The sequence below is a fragment of the Nicotiana tabacum genome, chromosome 22 (genome assembly GCF_000715075.1).
Source record: "Nicotiana tabacum cultivar K326 chromosome 22, ASM71507v2, whole genome shotgun sequence".
In the NCBI taxonomy this organism is placed as follows: domain Eukaryota; kingdom Viridiplantae; phylum Streptophyta; class Magnoliopsida; order Solanales; family Solanaceae; genus Nicotiana; species Nicotiana tabacum.
The window spans coordinates 19884492-19905529 of NC_134101.1; the positions used below are offsets into that span (position 1 = coordinate 19884492).

General features: G+C 37.1%; 1 protein-coding gene across 1 annotated transcript; it reads left to right on the plus strand.

Moving 5' to 3' along the window:
• Positions 1–13669: 13669 nt before the first annotated feature.
• Positions 13670–16506, plus strand: LOC107822206 (uncharacterized). Its single transcript, XM_016648724.2, has 3 exons — positions 13670–14775; positions 15495–15723; positions 16122–16506. Exons 1-3 carry the CDS (start codon positions 13928–13930, stop codon positions 16290–16292), a joined length of 1248 nt encoding a protein of 415 aa, XP_016504210.1. The 5' UTR covers positions 13670–13927; the 3' UTR covers positions 16293–16506.
• The last annotated feature ends 4532 nt before the right edge of the window (positions 16507–21038 follow it).

The following is a 21038-nucleotide window of genomic DNA, read 5'->3' on the forward strand; positions in this document are numbered from 1 at the left end:
CCAATTAGAACTTGAAAGGGAGAGAAAATCAATTGGGGTTTGGGGGAAATTTTTGGGAGGAGTTTTGCAGAGATTAAGTCCGGTTATTTTTCTCTATTATCAGCCTAATATATGAAGGGGATAAGACTTTAAAAAGTCCTCTTTGAATGACCCGAACTGGTCCATTTTTGGACGAACCGAAGAGGCCCATTTTTGGATTTTCGTTTAAGCAAGTAGGTGACAGTCTGCGCAGTCTCGGAAAAACTCTCATATATCTCTACTCATATGTCGTATTGACAAACGGTTTAATGCGTTGGAAAATAGACTCATAGATCTTTAATTTTATGGGTGGAACACCCCATAACTCTACGTATATTGGGAGAAAATGTCAGTTACATTGGACCCAAAGTTTCAGTAAAACTTATGAACGTAACTTGTGATGACTTTCATCGACTTTTGTTCCACCACTCGCTTGACTTCAAAATATAACACACGACTATCATACGAATAACATAAATCATAACATAGCCTCCTTATCATGTTAAACACCCTAGTCTCACTCCAAAAGTACATGCTATAACATTCCCAATTTGTCGATTTTCGACGAAACATTATGTTTTTCAATTCCTTTAGCTTTTGAATCTTCCAACCATCTTTGTACTTGTTGTTCATGATCCTCAATATTTGTAACCTCTGAGGTAATATGATTAACTTACTTTGTAAACTTTTCAAATATTATTTTATTTCTGAGCTTACATCAATTGACTTACGACGTACTCGTATGTACGAAAATATGGGTTGTAACAAAACTATCCTTATAGCTAACCGAATACTCAACAGAGTACCCCACAGCAAAACACAATCTATTCCATATGAAAAATGAAAAGAAAGAAAACCCAACTTGAAATATTTTAAAGTGTGTGGGTGTCTAGCAAAGGTACAGTTCCTTTACCTAAAAGGGTTAAAATCGGACCAAAAACTATAGATTGCGTTTTCATTGAATATGCTACAAACAGTAAAGCATGTCGGTTTCTGGTTCATAAATTCGATAATCCCGAAATTCATGTTAATACGGGAATGGAATCAGATAATGTTGAATTCTTTGAAAGCATCTATCCGTATAAAACTAAATGCGAGTCGTTAAGTGAAAGACCTAAACGACCTCAGAAAGAACCAAAAGAAAATACTCCAAGTATAAAAGATCCAAGGTGCAGCAAACGTCAAAGAACATCTACTTCATTTGGACCAAATTTTGTGACATTCTTGCTTGAAAATGAGCCTCAAACTTTTAAAACAGCTATGTCATCTTCTAACTCAGCGTTTTAGAAAGAGGCAGTCAATAGTGAGATTCAATCAATTTTGTATAACCATACATGGGAATTGGTTGATCTTCCTCTGGAAAATAAGCCTTTAGGTTCGAAATGGATCTTTAAACGAAAAATGAAAGATGATGGCACTATTGACAAATATAAGGCAAGATTTGTTGTCAAAGGTTATAGACAAAAGGAAGTCCTTGATTACTTTTATACTTACTCGCCAGTAACGAGGATAACATCTATTAGGGTGTTAGTGGCACCAGCGACAGTGTATGGTCTTGAAATCCATCAAATGGATGTTAAAACAGCTTTCTTAAATGGAGAATTGGAGGAAGAGATTTACATGGAACAACCTGAGGGTTTTGTGGTTCCTGGTAAAGAAAAGAAAGTGTGCAAACTTGTTAAGTCAATTTATGGACTTAAACAAGCACCCAAACAATGGCATGCCAAATTTGACCGAACAATGTTGGCAAGTGAGTTTAAAATCAACGAGTGTGACAAATGTGTTTACATTAAAAATATTTCAGGACATGAAGTCATTGTTTGTCTATACGTTGATGACATGCTAATAATGAGCAAAACCATGGCAGATATAAATGCTACTAAGCACATGTTGGCTAGCAAATTCGACATGAAAGACTTAGGAGTTGCTGATGTGATCTTAGGAATCAGAATTCACAAGACTCCACAAGGTCTAGCATTATCAGTCTCACTACATTGAAAAGGTACTTGACAAGTTCAAGTATTTGGATTTCAAAATTTCCAAGACTCCAATTGACGTGAGTTACTTCAAAAGAATGAAGGTGAAAGTGACTCACAACTGGACTATGCAAGAGTATTGGGAAGTTTGATGTATATCATAAATTGTACGCGACTAGATATAGCACGTTCTATTAGTAAACTGAGTCGGTTTACAAGTAATCCCAATCAAATACATTGGATGGCAATGAAACGAGTTTTGGGGTTTCTCAAACATACCCAAAATTATGCTTTGCATTATAACAAATATTTCTCTGTGATCGAGGGATATAGTGATGCAAATTGGATCACTGGATCATATAAAGTTAAATCCACGAGTGGATATATTTTCACAATTGGGGGTGGAGCAGTGTGTTGGAAATTATCCAAACAAACGTGCATCGCCCGTTCTATAATGGAATCTGAATTCATAGCTTTATATAAGGCCAGTGAAGAAGCTGAATGGCTCCGGAATTTCTTGAAAGATATTCCATTTTGGCACAAACCTTTGGCACCTATTTGTATACATTGTGATAGTCAAGCGGCAATAGGCAGGGCATGGAGCATTATGTATAACGAAAAATGTCGTCATACACGATAGAGACACAATACTGTTAGACAACTACTCTCTAGTGGTATTATCACGATTGACTACGTAAAGTCAAGAGATAACGTGTCGGGTCCACTTACAAAAGGCCTATCTAGAGAGGCAGTTGAAAGATCATAAAAGGGAATGGGATTAAGGCCTAGGACAAGTCATCATGGCGGTAACTCTACCTAGTAGATTAGAGATCCAAATAGCTAGTTCAAAGAGATCAAGTTATGAATGACGGTTCAACATTGTCAAATAGCTCAACCCATTCTCATGATGAAGACAGTGTTCAGAAATTGAGGTAAAGCATTAAGGCTTTTTGATGAGTCAATAAAGCTTAAAGCTTTTTAATTATTTGCTAAGTATGGCAGGATATGACCAGATAGTGTGTCTATGGGATTACACGTTTAGAAATCATCTATATGAGTGTGTGAAGTGTAAGCCGCTTCAAGGGGAATGAAAGTAAAAAAAGGCTCATTCTATAAGCACTCATGAAACTAGGCGGTGTTCATGGCTGAAACAAACACAACCATGAGAACCATAGATGGTTAAGGGTTAATTGTGTGACTTATGTTGCCTAGGTATACAACAAAGCTCGACGGTTCAAAGATATCAAATCTACCGATTGGCCGAGTATATCCGATATATACGTTCACTACGGAAAATACAAAGGAAAACCTACTTATCCAATTATATTTAATTCTTGCATGTAAAACACACATGCGTCCGTGCATTCCTTTATTTTATAGTCATTCCCTATTCATGTGGGGGATTGTTGGGCTTTTAAGCTTGGTTTAGCTTAATTTTAAGCTTGATGTAGCTTAAAGAGGGTGAATGAGAAATGGAGGGAAAATAAAATATTTGAGTTTCCCTCATTGGCAAAAGGACATTGTCCCATATTGGAGGAAGAAAAACTTGATCTTCTTCTAGCTCTTAAAGAGTTAAGAATAAGGCAAGCCTCGCGCCGTCGTCGTCGCTCGCTCGGCTCGGCTTCGGATTAGGATTTGGATTTGGATTTGGTCAAAGATCGATTGATTAATTTTTTTGGCCAAAATTCCTTTCAATTATTTAATTAATTAATTAAATAAAATTCAATCCGGAATAACTCATGACCCGCGACCCGGTCCCGTCCGCCCCGTTTTCTTTCCCAGATAATTTTAAATTCGTTTTTCTGTTTTCCCGCAATATTTCAACAGAAATATTCCCAGTTGTTCCAACAACTATGGCTGTTTCTGAAAAGTTGCAAATCTTTTCAGAAACAATGCCAATTGGTCTATAAATATGCCTTGAATCCCAGAATCTTTACTTACTAAATTTTCTGATTATCTTATTCTTCTTTTGCACAATATTTTTCCAGTGTGTTTTACGACCATTGAGTGGTTCGAAGTTCACTGGAGTTTTTTTGGTACCAATACGCTGCTGAGTTAAATCGTTTTATCCTAGGAGGATAATATTCCAACACCTCAGGTACTTGAGGGGAATAATTTTCTTAAAGACATATTGTGCATTCAGTGGGCTCAATTTATTCCAATATTATTTTTTCAGAATTTATTTCGTGAAACTGGTTCTACTAACTTTCTGTTTCTATTTCTATTTCAGAAAGTTTAATGATTTTTTATTATTTATTACAGTAATACAGAGTGAAATAACATAAAGGAATGAAATACAAACCAAATTGAGTAGAGAATGATTTATAAATAAGCAAGACGAATCAATTTAATAATCTTTAGAATGTGAGTGTATCAATGTTTTCTTCTCTGGATGTTCGATCTTCCCTACAAAAATAATAGCTACTCTTTATATAGTGGAAGAAACTACTTTGTATATTATTAAAAATACATAGGAGATCCCATGATAGATTAGTTAATTAGTTTTTTCTTAATTCCTGCTGAGATTCTCTCCCCCAGTGCGGCTACAACGGCTCTTTGTCTCATAGCTCGATCTTGGTTGGTCTTGGTACTGATCGAGCTCCGGATCTCGAGCTCGATATCGACTCGGTCTCGGTATTAACTCGAGTTCGATATTAATTCGGGCTCGGTATTGATCGGTCTCTGGCTCTTGAGCTCGATAACACTACTTCACATCATAGCTCGATATCAACTCGAGCTCGATATTGACTTCGAGCTCGGTATTGATCGGTCCCCGAATCTTGAGCTCGATAACCTGGCTTCAGATATCATTTCGATATTATGAAGACGACCCTCGTTTCATCATGTTCCAATCTTGACTAATTACACGAAGTAAAAACCCGTTTTGACCGTATACAGATAGTCCCCTAGTTTCTCGGGAAGAATGTGGCGAGAAACGACATGATTTTCCAACGATATGACTAGATATACACTGACATTTGCATCGATCCTGACCATGACGTATGTGATAAATGTCCCGTCAGTTCAGTTACAAAGGCATTAAATGTGTGTCCGATAATGGTCGGCCACTGCTGATATTGAACTGTCATTGCCAAATCTATAAATAGCTCCTCTCACATCATTCTTTACTTTCAGATCTCCAATCTCCAATTCTTCTAAGTTTGTTTTTTGCATCTTCTAAGTTCTTCATCTGCAAATTTGTGATTTTCACTGCAAATATCTTCTTAGAACACCAAATCTCGTCATCTCCCTCTATTTTCAACTTTAAATCTAAATGGCGAAAACGTCAAAAACTGTTCCCCAAAAAGAAAACACGTATTCATCATGGCCTGCCAGAGACAAAACACAGGTAGAGCCACGACATGAGAAGTGTGTTCTCGGGGTGTGTGTTCTTACTTTTGATTTTAAGACCGATAAAGCCACGTCGGTTCCCAGTCGATGCGAGCCAGTATCGAGGTATATATGATCGATAACTGAGGGATACCTTAAGCAAGTAAGGAAAAATTGCAACTGGGAGAACAAAGAAGTGGTGATCCCAGCTCCCGAAGAAAATATTACCACCCATGTGAAAGGGTTTTTAAGTGTTTACACTTACCCTTTTCACGTTGGGCCCCCTCGACCCCGTTGTCATTGATTTTTGCCGCCAGTATCAAATAACCCTGAGCCAAATCCACCCTTCCTATTGGCAGATCGTTATTCTGCTCTGATTCTTCGTGAGCAAAGTCATGGGGATGCCTTTTACCCTCGACCACCTCATCAGGTTATACAGCCCTGCCTCTATCGAGGTGGGTTAATAAAACTCCAAAGCCGAGCTACCAAAGTACTGTTCTCGAGTATAAACGAGGATAAAGACCGAGGTTGGATGAGCCGGTAATCCCGGCCGAGAAGATGCCATTTTTCGAGAAATAGAATATGAAGTGTAAGTACAATCCCACTGTTAGCCCCTGTATATTGTTTTATTCCTTTGCTTCTTTCTCATCGATATCCTTTTCCGTGATGTAGCGATTGCTTGGATACTCGGTACAATCCCTAACCTTAAGGGCTGGTTACGGGACCTGGCCTCGACTTCTACGTATGCCGAGCGCTCGTGTCGCGATTTATCAAAGGACCGATATGAGGACAAAACTCATGGTAAGCCCATTTTCCACGTCTTGGACGATTTTGTTTGAAGCATTTCTTACTTAATTTCCTTTCATACAAGCCTTGGCAAAAATGTTGTCATGAGGCACTTATCTGGTGAGGGGGAGACTTCGATCCCGGCACCGAAACCGGTGAAGGACAGAAAGAGGAAAATAATCTCAACCTCCGAGGATCCCGAACCTAAGAAGAGGACAGCTCGTTAGCCGAAGAAGAACATCATCCTCCTGACCGAATACTCTGTTCGGCGTCTAAGGGATAAAGACGAAGGAGAGGAAGAAGACAATTCTGGGCTGGTAGCCCGAGTGAGAATGAGCACCGAGGCCCCAAAGGCTACTGAATCGATGAAGGCTGCAGAGATTCCATCTCGAGACGAGGGGGTCTCGAAAAGAGAATCGGGCGAAGTCCTCGAGCCGTCAAGGATTGAGGATGCCTCCCACTATAACGAGCCAATTGTGGGTACAGTTACGGGGGCTAATCTCGAGGCTCCCCGAGATGGAGAGATCGCCCCAAGTTATCCACTTAGGGCAATAGAAAGTGGAGGCTCCCCGCTGCTACCCTCGTTTTCCAAGGAGATGATTCAAGAGGCTCGGGCCTTGAAGACCCTCTCCATCGAAGGAGGCCACGGAAAGGAAGATCCCTTCCGTGATTATTTTACTAGGGTCGAAGATGCTACCAGCCTGAGTGACTTGGAGGTCTCGAGGAAGGAATCGAGCTTTTTCAACGAAGTACAACAAGTTCTGAATCGGGTAAGCCTTTACTCTCCTTGTTGGTATTACCCTTGTGTTTGTTTTTCTCTTCCTGTCTAACTTTTTTTCTTCTTTTTACCTAGGCCTCAGCATTTAATCGAGAAGTAGTTTCTCGGTCTTGAGCTGAGCTGAGTCGGTATGAGGTCGACCTTCGAGGGATCACAGAGGAGAGAAATGTCCTCAGACTTCTCTGTGGGCAAAGAGAAGAGGAGACCAAGGACCTCCGAGCCGAGTTGGCCAAGGCTCACCAAGATCAGATCGACCTGACCGAGCAGGTAAAGAAAATCTTAAAAACTCATGGGCTCGATTCGGGAACGGTGGCTAACATTTCAATCTCATAACTGCAGCAGAAGATTGAGATGATCGGGTAGTTATGTGAGGAGGTCAACATGATAGAGGTGGAGACCTTATGGTGGAAAGAAGGTATGGACCGCTTTGCTATAGAAAAAGAGACTGCTTTATCCCAATTTCCATCGGCCGAAAGTCAGCTTCGAGGCATGAAGGAAAAAAGCTTGATTCAGGCGAAGAAAATAGAGGAACTCGAGGCCCGGTTGGCTTTCAAACTTGCAAAGGCCAAGTCTGAAGCCGAAAAGGCAAAGGCCAAGGCAGAGGCGATCGTGGCTGAAGCCACTCAAGTCCAAGCAAGAGAGGTAGCTGAGACCGCTCGAACTCGAGCATATTGGATTGCTAAACTCGCCAAATGCCAATCTCGGAGGGGAAATCCTCGAGGAGATCCACACTCGAGGTTTCGATCTTTCCGATTAAATAACAAAGGCTAGAGAGCATGAAACCGAAGCTGTAGCACTAGCCTCCGATGATGACGACGATGATGACGGGAGCAAAAACAGGTCTGAGAGTAGGGAGGACCTCGATGGAGAAGAAACTGCCCCCGGAGAAAATCAGGAACCTTAGGATTTTTAATTTTTGATCTTTTGTGTAGGGTCCTGATCGGACCATGTAAATATCTTCAAATATATAAAGATCTCTTTCTTTCCCGACTTACCTTTATTTCATTCTGTGCCTTGTGAAAATTTTATTTCATTCATGCTTTGTTAAAATGTCGTTCATAAGTTCGAGGCTTAATAGTCGAGTGAGCATCTGCTCGAACTCGAAGTAATATATCCCTTAGGTTTTATGGTCGAGTGAGTGTTTGCTCGAACTCAAATTAGTAGCCCTTGGGCTTAATAGTTGAGTGCGCGTCTGCTCAAACTTGGAAGTAATGTAGCCCTTAGGCTTTATGGTCGAGTGAGTGCTTACTCGAACTCGAAGCGATGTAGCCATTAGGCTTTTATGGTCTAGTGAGTGTTTTCTCGAACTCGAATTAAGAGTAGCCCTTAGGCTTAATAGTTGAGTGAGCGTCTGCTCGAACTCGAAGTAATGTAGCCATTAGGCTTTATAATCAAGTGAGTGTTTGCTCAAAGTCGAATTAAGAGTAGCCCTTAGGCTTAATAGTTGAGGAGCATTTGCTCGAACTCGAAGTAATGTAGCCCTTAGGCTTTATGGTCGAGTGAGTGTTTGCTCAAACTCGAATTAAGAGTAGCCCTTAGGCCTAATAGTTGAGTGAGCATCTGCTCAAACTCGAAGTAATATAGCCCTTAGGCTTTATGGTCGAGTGAGCATTTGCTCAAACTCGAATTAAGAGTAGCCCTTAGGCTTAATAGCTGAGTGAGTGTTTACTCGAACTCGAAGTAATGTAGCCCTTAGGCTTTATGATCGAGTGAGTGTTTGCTCAAACTCGAAATGAAAACAACCCTTAGGATTTATGATCGAGTGAGTGTTTGCTCGAACTCGAAGTAATGAGTAGCCCTCAGGCTTAATAGTCGAGTAAGCGTCTACTCGAACTCGAAGTAATGTGGGCCGTATGGAGCTTGATCTCGTTGATTTTTTAGTTGGCAGTCCCCGATTTATGGTGTAATTTTTCAAACTTTGGTCATGGTCGGCCCTTAAACCTGTTTGAACATGAAGTAGGAAGATCTTTCTGAGGTATGAGATATCGGTAAAGAAGAAATTTCTCTTAATAAGTCATTATACATGTGTTCATGTTTTGTGCCAGGGCTCGAGCAAACTACACGGGCATGGTTCGTTTGACCATTTGGCCCTTATATTTTTTCCTATCGAGACCCTGTTTGACATGAAGTAACTTTCTTGCATCGAACTTGACTTATTCGAGGGCAATGCCCCCAGCGTTCGAGGTTGATTGTAAGGAGGCCTCGGATACTGTTGAATTGTTCTAAGTTAGCACGATCAATGGTTGTATCATTAAAAACCTTGCTGAAAAATCCATTTGGGACAAAACCGGTCTAAGGGAAAAAAAGTGTAACGCTTGCTTTCAGTCCTAAAGGCTTCGAGTTGAATAATCCATCCATGTTTATGGTCGAACACCTGCAAGGGTTAGTTTTGAAATATAAATGAACATGGGAGGGTCGTACCTTAGCAGTAGTATCGTTTTAGGTGTGACACGTTCCAATTGCTTGGTAGTTGATTGCCATTTATCATGCTGACCTTGTAGGATCCTTTTCCGATGATTTCGAGAACCTGATACGGTCCTTCCCAATTCGGATCCAATTTCTCTTCATTCGGATTTCGGGTGTTGAGGATGACTTTTCTTAGCACCAAGTCCCTGATTTTAAAATATCGAAGATTGGTTCTTCGATTATAGTACCTTTCGATCCACTGTTTTTGGGCAGCTAATCGGACGAGAGTGACTTCTCGTTTTTCGTCCAATAATTCTAGGCTCGTGTTCATGGTCTCGTTATTTAACTCATTTGTCGCATATCAAAACCTGATGCTAGGCTTTCCGACCTCAACCGGGATAAGAGCTTCGGCGCCATAAACCAACGAGAATGGTGTTGCTCCGGTACAAGATTTCGATGTTGTATGGTATGCCCATATGACTTCAGAAAGTATTTCTCTCCATATTCCTTTAGAGTCGGTTAATCTTTTCTTAAGATTTTGGATGATGGTTTTGTTGGTCTATTCAGCCGGTCCGTTCTCGCTGGGATGATAAGGTGTTGATAGAATCCTTTTAATTTTGTGGTCCTCGAGAAATTTAGTTACTTTGCTGCCGATGAATTGTTTTCCATTATTACATACAATCTCGGATGGCATCTCGAATCGACATATGATGTGGTCCCAAACGAAGTCTATCACTTCTTTTTCTATGACTTTCTCGAAAACCTGTGCTTCAACTCATTTAGAGAAATAATCAGTCATAAATAAAAATACACTGAGGCTTACTTGGGGCCGATGGAAGAGGGCCAACGATGTCTATCCCCCATTTCATGAAAGGCCATGGAGATAGAACCGAGTGGAGAAGTTCCCCGGGTTGATGAATCATAGGCGCATGCCTTTGGCACTTGTCGCATTTTCGAACGAACTCCCTCGCATCCTTGTCCATATCGATCCAATAATATCCTGCTCTGATTATTTTTTGACCAACGAATCGGCACCAGAATGATTCCCACAAGTGCCCTCGTGAATCTCACGTAGGATGTAGTCGGTATCTCTTAGTCCTAAACATATTTCCAGTGGTCCATCGAATGCCCTCCTAAATAGCGTTCCGTCTTTGGACAAGGTGAACTGTGCTGCTTTTGTACGCAGAGCCCTCGATTCTTTTGGATATGATAACAACTTCTCATTTTTGAAGTACTCTATATATTTGTTTCTCCAATCCCAGGTTAAACTTGTGGAGTTTATTTCGGCGTGTCCTTCTTCAATCACCGACCTTATGAGTTATACGACAGTCCCCGAGTTGAGTTCGTCATCTTCGATCGATGAGCCTAAGTTTATAAGAGCGTCGACCTCGTTGTTCTGTTCTCAGGGTACATGTTGCAAAGTCCATTCCTTAAATCGATGTAGAGTCACCTGTAGTTTATCCAAGTACCTCTGCATTCGATCTTCTCGAACTTCAAAAGTCCCATTAGCTTAGTTTACCACTAGGATGGAATCACACTTGGCTTCTACGACCTCAGCTCCCAAGCTTCTAGCTAGTTCGAGACCTGCAATCACGGCCTCATACTCAGCCTCATTGTTAGTCAATTTTGTAGTTCTGATAGACTGTCTAACTACATTACCTACGAGTGATTTTAGTACTATTCCCAGTCCGGATCCCTTTGCGTTCGAGGCACCGTCCGTAAAGAGGATCCAGACTCCTAAATAGGTACCCAATTTAATCAGTAATTCCTTTTCAATCTCGAGTGCGAAGGCCAACGTAAAGTCAGCGACGAAGTCCGCTAAGATTTGAGATTTGATAGCGGTTCAGGGTCGATACTCGATGTCGTACCCACCGATTTCTATGGCCTATTTGGCCAATCGACCTGAAAGCTCGGGTTTGTGCAAAATATTTCGAAGAGGATAAGTTGTTACAACATGTATCGGATGACACTGAAAATATAGTTTTAGTTTCCTATAGGCGCTTATTAAAGCAAGCGCTAATTTTTCTAAGTGTGGATACCTAGTTTCGACCTCGCTTAAAGTTCGACTGACATAATAAATAGGAAATTGCGTACCTCGTTCTTCTCGAATCAAGATTCCACTTATCGCTATCTCCGAGACAACTAAATATAGATAAAGATGTTCGTCTACCTTCGGGGTATGAAGCAACGGCAGGATCGATAAATACCGTTTTAGTTCTTCCAAAATATTTCAGAGTCCATGCAAAATTGCTTTTCTTCTTAAGCAGAGAGAAAAACCGGTGGCTACTATCTTATGCAAATGGAGTTGGGATGGACCCCTTGAAATTAGGGTAAGGTTGTTTGTAACTGGATGATTGAATACGATCTTATGGGACTTTTAATAATAGTTTAATTCAAATATTTACATCTTCTGATCAATTTAAACGATAATTATTGCTCGTTTTATTAAGTAGCATCATTGGTGAATATCTAAACTAAATTATAAATAATCCAATATAATATGTTGAATTACACTAAAAAGAAACTGGTGCATTAATGCTTTTGTGTTCATGACAAAATTGTAAAAGAAAATTATTATGTTGTCAATGTATATAACTTAATTTCTACTATATAAAAAGGATAAAACTAAAATTGAATAGTAAAGCAAATATAATGATCAATGAGTAAAGAAAATTATCATAATTTAGGAACTTATTGGTGTAAAACAACCTCAATCCAATAACAAAAGAATATATAGTAACACTTTTATTTATAATAATAATAATAATAATAATAATAATAAGAGTTTAAAATAAATTTAGGGCCTTCAAATAGGCCTAAGGCAATGACCTCGGGAGAAATTCAAAAATAGTTAGATTTACAAGTGGTAATTGAAAAATAGCCACATTTTTAAAAGTAATAGAAATTTAGCCACTTTTCATGTAAAGATAAATATGAACGAAAACACTGGTCAAAATCCGAAAAATATTCCAGCATAATAAACTGGAGTTCCAGTATAATATACCGGTCCAACATAGTATGCTGGAAGTTCATACAAAGATGCTCCAATCTCCAGTATATTATGCTGGAATTTTTCGCGTGTTGGAGTTCCAACATAATATGCTAGAAGTTCATATACAGGTGCACTAATCTCCAGTATATTATGCTGGACCGATCCGTGTTGCAGCAAAATAGTGTCTATTTTTTAATGACTTTACAAACAGTGACTATTTTTAAATTATCAGTCCGAAAACTGGTTAGTCCGTACTATTTTTACAATGACCTCAGGAGCCTAGTCTTAGAGCCGCCACTGATCGTGTTTTCTGCTTTGAGGTGTCACATTACTCTTACTTTTTTTTTACATTTTCTCAGATAATAATTCATACTATGGACCTTATGATGATACAAAATACGTGCATTAGTTGAGCCGATTGGAGCAGCGCTTTGCAGTAGTTGTAGTAAAGATCTTTTTTCTTTTTCATTTCTTGCTTTATTTGATGTTTGGAGTGAACTCTCGTTGTGTGAATGAATCGAGGTTAAGTCGCTCTTTTAAATAGGTCAAAGTTTTGGCTTGACTAATTAATCAATTCTTGGCAGCTATTTATTGTTGCCTTCGTTACTCCTTTTCTCCCTAATGAAAGAAGAAAAAGAAAGGAATAATGTCATTTCACACTAGATTAATGTTTATTTAATATTTACACAATCTTAAGGTTTCTCGCCCATAAAATAAAAAATAAAATTAGAAGATGTCTCCTTTAAGAAGGGGCTGAAAATTCAACAAGTTTGAAAATATTTTATTCCAAATTGAAACAGGGTAACACGTGGCTCATATATTAACAGCAATTCCATTGCCATCATACATTGTCAATTTCATTTGTTTCATTCTTGTAAATTGTTTGTTGTTACTGCTATTTAGATGTGAAACTTCAGTCAGGTATTGCAATATAGTAGCATCTTCCACTTCTTCTCCTTTTAGTGAATGTAAGTCCTACAAAAGAGTAAACTTAAAACATACTCTTATAAAACTTTTATCCTTTAAACTAGTTTAGTTAAGAAAAAGCTAAAATAACAGAAGTATAAGTATATAACTTTTATTTTTCTTTTGCAAACTAACTGTGTAATTATCATTTAGATCGGGAGGAATGTCTTAAAACTAGAAAAGCAAAGATATTTAAGTACTTTGGTAATATGGCACGTACAAAATAAAGTAAGAAAACTAGATGCCAATGCCACGACCAAATCTTTCCGTCAAAATCGGGAACTGTACAAAGAAAACCACGAGCGCCTAGAAATATTTTCCTCTAAATCTAGCCGTTGGAATATAGATCTACGGCTGAAATTAAATCAAGGTGGCTCCACAATTCACATAAAACCCGCTCCACTTTCACCCCTCGCTATTCTTCCCTCTCTAATTACACACACTCTCTCTCTCTCTCTCTCTCTAGAGGCAGACGCTCTCTCTGTTTCTCGTTTTTCTACTTAAAAAAAACCTGCTTAACCTGCGCACTTGGAACTGCTTAACCTGCGCCCACCGCCCCTGAGAGATGAAGCAGTTATTCGAGTTCGTTATAAGAAGTATATCAAGATACAGGATGGAACATTGAAGATCCAACGGCTGAGCGAGATTACAGATAATCATCGGGACCCACTAAGAATGGAGGCTCAGAAAAGTCAGTCGAAGCTGACGAGGACTAAGTCTTCACTTCTCCGGTCGTCTCCTACTCTCCGGTCCTCGTCCCTCCACAGCATATCTGATGATGAACCGGACATTGAAGAACAGAAGCCCCACAAAACCGGCTCCATACCGGTTCGACCGGTTTCATCTTCCGGTCCGGCCAGGGCAGCTCCTGTTATAACAATTTCCTTGCTCTCTATATACACACTGTTCTATTTCTTCAACAGGGACGGCATGTCCACGTCGGAAAATCTCCTCATCGCACTGATTTTCATTGCCGTTTTGCTGTTCTTCGCCGGAAAAAACAAGAGTACAATTCATCAATGTTTTAACGGTTTGAAAACCATGTGTAATGAGTACGGGAAGAAACTCGGTTTAATATCTAGTAGTAATAATAAGAGTAAAGTGCAATGGTTCATTGGCGAGCGAAAAGTAGATGGGAAAGAGAAGCAAATAGTGAGAGAAGGAGTGGAAGTTTACAGCAATGGTGACATGTATGAGGGGGAATTTCATAAGGGGAAGTGCAACGGGAGTGGTGTCTACACTTTTTTTGTGAAAGGGAGATATGAAGGAGAGTGGATAGATGGGAGGTATGATGGGTATGGGATAGAGGGCTGGGCTAGAGGTAGCAAATATAGAGGGCAGTATAGGCAAGGATTGAGGCATGGCTATGGTGTGTATAAATTCTATACTGGAGATACTTATGCTGGGGAATGGTGTAATGGGCAGAGTCATGGAATTGGAGTTCAGAGTTGCTCCGATGGGAGCTGTTACATCGGTGAATTTAAACGCGGTGTTAAACACGGCCTTGGCTGTTACCATTTCAGGTAATAATTACTGTGATTTCTTTCTGTATTTTAAATTTTATACATTGACGGTGTAAAGTTTAAAGGTTAATTACCACAGATTATCAAGAGAGTTAACTACATGTAATGTACCTAATAATTGATGTGATTATGTAAATTGTTTTTTGCAGTGCATAAAAACTCTTTTCTTTATTTGGACTTTGTTTGCTATGGAGTAGTTTTCTTCAGATCTGGAAATTTCCAGTTGTTATATGACTGGAATCTTTATTTGTTTGTGATAAGGTATAGTTCATTTTGTCAGATTCCTTTTTAATTGTGAGATTTACAGATAGGATAGATGATAATTCTTGTGATATGTAGCTCAAGCTTGGTTGCATTCTTGTAGATGTTATATTAACTTTTCTTTTTGGACTGTGGTTTCTTCTTGCATAATGATGGATTAGCGACGGAGTTCTTTAGCAAATGGAATGCTTCCAATTTTACTGTCTGATGGCATTTTGTGAATTTATTAGCATCAAAATCAAGTCCGGACTAATTATGTATATTTGGATTTTTTCTAACAATTCTTTCCATTTAGAGTGAAGTTCTTGTCACTGTCTGGTTCTTGATTGTTTTAGTATTATTCTTTAGTGGGAGTAGGTCATAAGCAACTTGGACAGCTGCTGCTAAAATAATTTTTTTGGCAATCTCTTTCTTCATTTGGGATTGACTATGAGCTGTGTATCACTAATTTGGTGCAGGAATGGGGATCGATATGCGGGGGAATATTTTGGAGACAAGATTCATGGTTTTGGTGTGTATCACTTTGCCAATGGGCATTGCTATGAAGGGTCATGGCATGAAGGTCGTAAGCAAGGTTACGGAATGTACACTTTTAGAAATGGTGATTCAAGGTGTGGAGAGTGGGCCTCTGGGAATCTCAATACTCCATTGCCCCAACTTACTGATGCCGTCCTCCGAGCCGTTCAGGTAAAATTTATGTTCTGGTCTAAGACGCTCATTGAGGATTCATATAGCCGATCCCAATTTGTTTGTGATTGAAACGTGTATAGTCAGAACTCTCTATAACAACATACTTATACAATAACCATTCACTATAAAAGCCAAGTTTTTTCGGAACCGATTTTTATGTTTATGTTATAATATGTATCCTCTATAACGACACTTCACTATGACAGCCAAAAAATATCGGATCAAATGAGGCTTTTATAGAGTGTTTAATTGTAGGAGTTGTTTTTGATTTCTCATTTAATGCCCTCACCCTCCTCCTCCTTGCAGTTAAGTCTCTCTAGTTATGCAACTGCTCAAACATTGACTTGTTATCTTCTTTCTGATTTTTCTCATGTGCTCTCTGGTTATTGTTGCAGGCAGCTAGAAAGGCAGCAGAGAATGCAATTAACATACGTAGGGTGGATGGTCAAGTGAACAAGGCAGTGATGGCAGCAAACAGAGCTGCCACTGCTGCCAGAGTTGCTGCTATTAAAGCAGTTCAAAACCAGATGCATGGAAAATTTTGCGATACTAACAATTACTACTAAGTCTTTACTGGCGCATTAAAGTTTGGTAAATGTAAATTTACTACTAGTATGCAAAGTATGAATGAATATTCCAAAGCCACCCTGGCTGGCAAAGTGCCCGCTGGAGGTTGAGTTTAATGCCTTAACGTTTAGTTGACCACAATTGTAACTTGTATATACACACCCTTTCAATCTACATGCACATCAACGAAGATGATTTTTTTCCAATTTTGCACTTCTGTTTTCCTTTCAAGAGTTTATGTGTATCATACTATTTTCGCTGGATCATCCGGTGTTCACACCAAATCATACAATTTAATATTAGCACTTTAAAATTAAAGTGAAATTAATGGTTTAAGTGATAAATATATACTATATGAGAGACACATGTCTTGTGTTTATTAGTATGATTTAAACGCCAGAAATATTTCTTTTGTATCTTTGTTTCTGGTCTGTTTAAGAAAAGCTATAAATTTGTTTGACCGCTTTTGGCAAAAAAAAAAAAAAAAAAAAAAAAAAGCTTCTCATGATCAAGGATCTCTAATTACAAAGCAATGGAGTATAAAGTTATGCTTTTTGGTTTCAAATTAAAGAACAACTTACTAAGTAATGAACTTTTATGGAAAAGGAAGAGTACCAAATGCTATCCTTTTGTTCACAAATCTCAATAATAGATTCTTGGGACTCTGCATTCTTTAGAGCTGCTTCACTGGATCAGCCTTTTCCAAAAATTAAAAAACAAAGTGAAAATGTCAGTTTCCTTTTATCGCACTCAACTATTTGGAAGTCAAATGTGAGTAAATTTTTGTGAGTATGTCTTTTTACAAACGAGGAAATGAACTTCATGCCCATTTACAATGTTAAAATTAAGAAAGACTCATTTTTAGATTTCTTGTGTAAAAAATAAATTTGTGTAAGAGTAAAGCTCATATATATATATATAGAGAGAGTCATAGAACTAAAAGCACGTTTGCAAAGACCCACAAAACCTTTTGTAAAATTGTTGATATGTGCAAATCAAATCAAGATCAATAAGTGATCAGTCCGCCATTCCGCCGACTAGGCTATCCTACAAAAATAATAATTTAATGTACTTTGAATACTTTGCTTATTAATTGTAACAGTAATATCTTTGACTTTCTTTTTAGAACGCCAGAGGTTCAGATATGAGTTGGAGGGAGGGTAAGAATTAGGTAGAAATTGAACGACATAGCAGCAACTTCACTAGTATTAAACTACAAATTTTTGACTTTAATGGGATAATCCTTTTGCCAGACCATCTTATTTCACATTTTTTTTATTGTATAGTTTGAAATGTGGACATATCAAAAGCTATAAATTGTACCATACAATATCAGCTAAAATAAAATATCTTTACAGAATCAAAAGAGTAACAATAAAGAGTGGAAGTCTTTTGTTAGATCATAATGCATGTTCTCTGGTGGGTGATAAATATGAAAGATTCATTATTGTGCTTTGAATTGCAATTATAAAAACCTCACTTGTTTTTCACGACACCATCATCACTCAGAACTCGCAATTGCTATTTAGTAAAATAATAATAGTATCTTTGATTTGAATAATTATTCTCAAGTCAAGATTCAAGAAGACTAGGCCCGTTTGGTCATAGATTTTGGCAAGTTTTTTTCAATTTTGTTTTGGCAAAACCTGTTTGTTTATCGATTTATCCATATTTTGACAATTTTTGAAAACAAAATTTTCAAATCCCAAAATCAGCTCAAGACCTGTTTTTGGTTCAAAATATTACTATTGGGTTTCTTAACAATTTCAAAAATTATACTAAACTTTTTGTATTTTATAAAAAAAACCACCATCTATTATGACCTAACTAATCCACCAGCTAGTTACTATCATTTTTTTGGGACCGATGGATTTTGTAATATTATTGTAATTTGACGAATTGTAGTAGCTACTAATTGTGTTATAGCAGTTGATATTTAAATATCAGGTTATGATTTTAGGATAGTGTATTATGTAATTCATTATAAAAACGATAATTTTGTGCCAAACTTGTTCGGGACTATGGCCTGGTTTGTGGTACTGATAATGAATGTTGTTGATGCATATACAAGTTTAGTAAGTTTATTATTGGGTATTATTGGGTATTTTTGATAGTTTTTAGAACTTATGGGTATAAGTCACGTTTCATGTTTTCTCAATAAAAAAAAAGTAAAATATGTTTTGAAAGATTTTTTAAAACAAATTTGAGAATCTATGACCAAACGCTAGCTAAAAAGTAACTTATAGTATTTCTGGAATTGTTCCACTTATAAATCTTAGCCGTCCTTTAAATAACAAAAGAAATTATAAAAAAAAAAAAGATTGTCAAAATGATGTAACTTTTTCAGACTATGATATAAATTTGCAAGAAGAATTTGGTAGTTGAAAAAGGGCATTCTTCAATGAGATCAAATCTTGTAACATAAACAAAAAATTACTTAATTTAACACAATAATGCTGCAAAACTTTATTTTAATAAAAATTAAGAATAAGAGGGAAATAGTATAGCCAGCCGAGAAATACCCTCCACAAATGCACAAGAACACACACTAGACTGACGTGTTAACACATGTATACACTGAAATTTAAATGATTCATGTATTTTTTCTTTTTTCTTTTTTGCCCAACAATTGTATAGAATACATTATCATATAGCAAACCATATACAAATTCTAGACAGAATATAGCAGGATATAATATGCATGTATTTTGCTGTCTGCTCTACCTATAAGTGTAGCAAGATTATTTCGTAGTGATCAATTCACACGCCCATGTTACACACATGCTATAGATGGCCTATGTTAGAAAATGTGATCGGTAAAATCCAATCTACTACTAAGTAAGCGGTGTTGGAATTATTCTTAAGGAAGCACATGATAGGATGGTGGGGTTCTTTATCGAAAATCTTTAACTTTTCATGCATGCTTTGTGCTTGATCCACAATCTCTGTTTCTCCTATTATTTTAAAGACTAAAGTGTTAAAAACTTTGGTGTTCTTTTCTAACTTTTCGTATTCTTCTCTATGTTGTATAGATTCTCCTTTTACTTCAACAAACCATAAGCTCCCTTCCCCTTCCTTTTTTGCCCCTACTTTTCTAATTTTTCAATCCAATACACCCCTTTTTCCTCATGTGTCTCACTAAATAGCAAATGTAGTGAGATGAATGCGATCCCTTTAACTCTTAATCAAAGATCTCGAATTCGAACTTTAGAAATGAAAGAACTCCTAACCGAGACATCACTTGCTATAAGTATTGTATTGCAAATTCAAATTACTCAGACCAATAGATTTCAATAGGGATATACATGGGTCGGGTTGGTTCAGACTTTCTAATTACCAAATCAAACCAATTGTATCGGGTTATTAAATCTAAATACCAAACCAAACCAATAAAAGTCGGATTTTTTAATCTCAAAATTTTCGGATTTTCGGGGTTATTTTTTATAAAGTTTTCATAGCACAAAACGTAAAATTTGTGCTTCAAATATTTCTTTAATCCTAATAAGACAGAACTATATAAGTTGTTTTCAATAAAATAATATAAATATGAGATGATTCATGGCATTGTACTAAAATATTCAACAATAAAGATAATAAAATCGTGTAAAATAAATATTATTAATAAGCCATAATGAAAACAAACATAATTTAAAATTATGCCTTATAAGTACTATTATTTACATGACTAACCACTAAAAGAAAAATAAGTTATACATTTTATCTAAACCATGAAAAAACTAAAAAAATAGATATCCAATACTATTTTCATTCATAGTATAATTAAATTGAATGTCTTTTATTAGCATTAGTATTGATTTGATTTTGGTTTAGGATTTATTTGAGTTACTAACATTTATGGATTATAAAACTTATTGGAGCATCCAAAAATTATAAGCACAAGCTTGAAATAATACGTTAAAAGATAAAACTATGAAAAAGCTTAAAAAATATTTATACACTACACTACCATAAATATTTTTATGAATTAAATATATTTAAAACTTCTATACATATAATGTCGGGTTGGTTTGGTTTCGATTTGATATTTTTTTAGCTAAAACCAAACCAAATATGGTCGGGTTTTTTTCCCAACACCAAATCAAATCAAACAAAACCATAGTCGGATTTTTTTTCTCGATTTGACTCAGATTATAAGGTTGGTGCGGTTTGTCAGTTTCATTTGTACACCCCTAGATTCCATATACTAAATGCATAAAGCCAAAAAAAGGAAAAGAAACTTCCCCATTTGGCCAACCACACATTCGTACAGTTCCGTAATAGGAAAGATGCCTACTTCTTATGCAAGAACAACTTAATACAACCAAAAACTGGTAAGATTGCTAAATAATGCAGTAATACATTGTGATCCCACCAAAAAGAATGAAGCCAAATGCATGAAAACTTGTTAATTTTTATTTAATAAGGAATTCATGACTTATATTGAATAAGCAAAAGTTGTGCTCATTTACTGTTTACGGGTCAATTTGTCTTTACATTAATTTAAGAATTATACCTATTTAAGATCAACATTAATCTTTATATCAATACTTGTGCCTAGTTAAATAAGACATGCGTTGTTCTCGCAGGACAACTTGCCAAAGGATACAATTCAAATTGCAGTTATAATTTTAAGAGTACAATCTGGTAATCTTGTGTGGCTGCAGCTTTCAATTGGATTTCTCTGTCCCTTTGTTAATTATAGTAGTAAAAAATAAGATATCTACAATATAAATATCATCACTTTT

What these genes read in the sequence shown, in the direction of transcription:
- LOC107822206 (XM_016648724.2), top strand. Translation starts at nt 13,928, where the DNA reads ATGGAGGCTCAGAAAAGTCAGTCGAAGCTGACGAGGACTAAGTCTTCA. An exon ending in CTTGGCTGTTACCATTTCAG is followed by an intron (nt 14,776 to 15,494) that starts GTAATAATTACT and finishes AATTTGGTGCAG; the next exon opens with GAATGGGGATCGATATGCGG. An exon ending in CCGTCCTCCGAGCCGTTCAG is followed by an intron (nt 15,724 to 16,121) that starts GTAAAATTTATG and finishes TTATTGTTGCAG; the next exon opens with GCAGCTAGAAAGGCAGCAGA.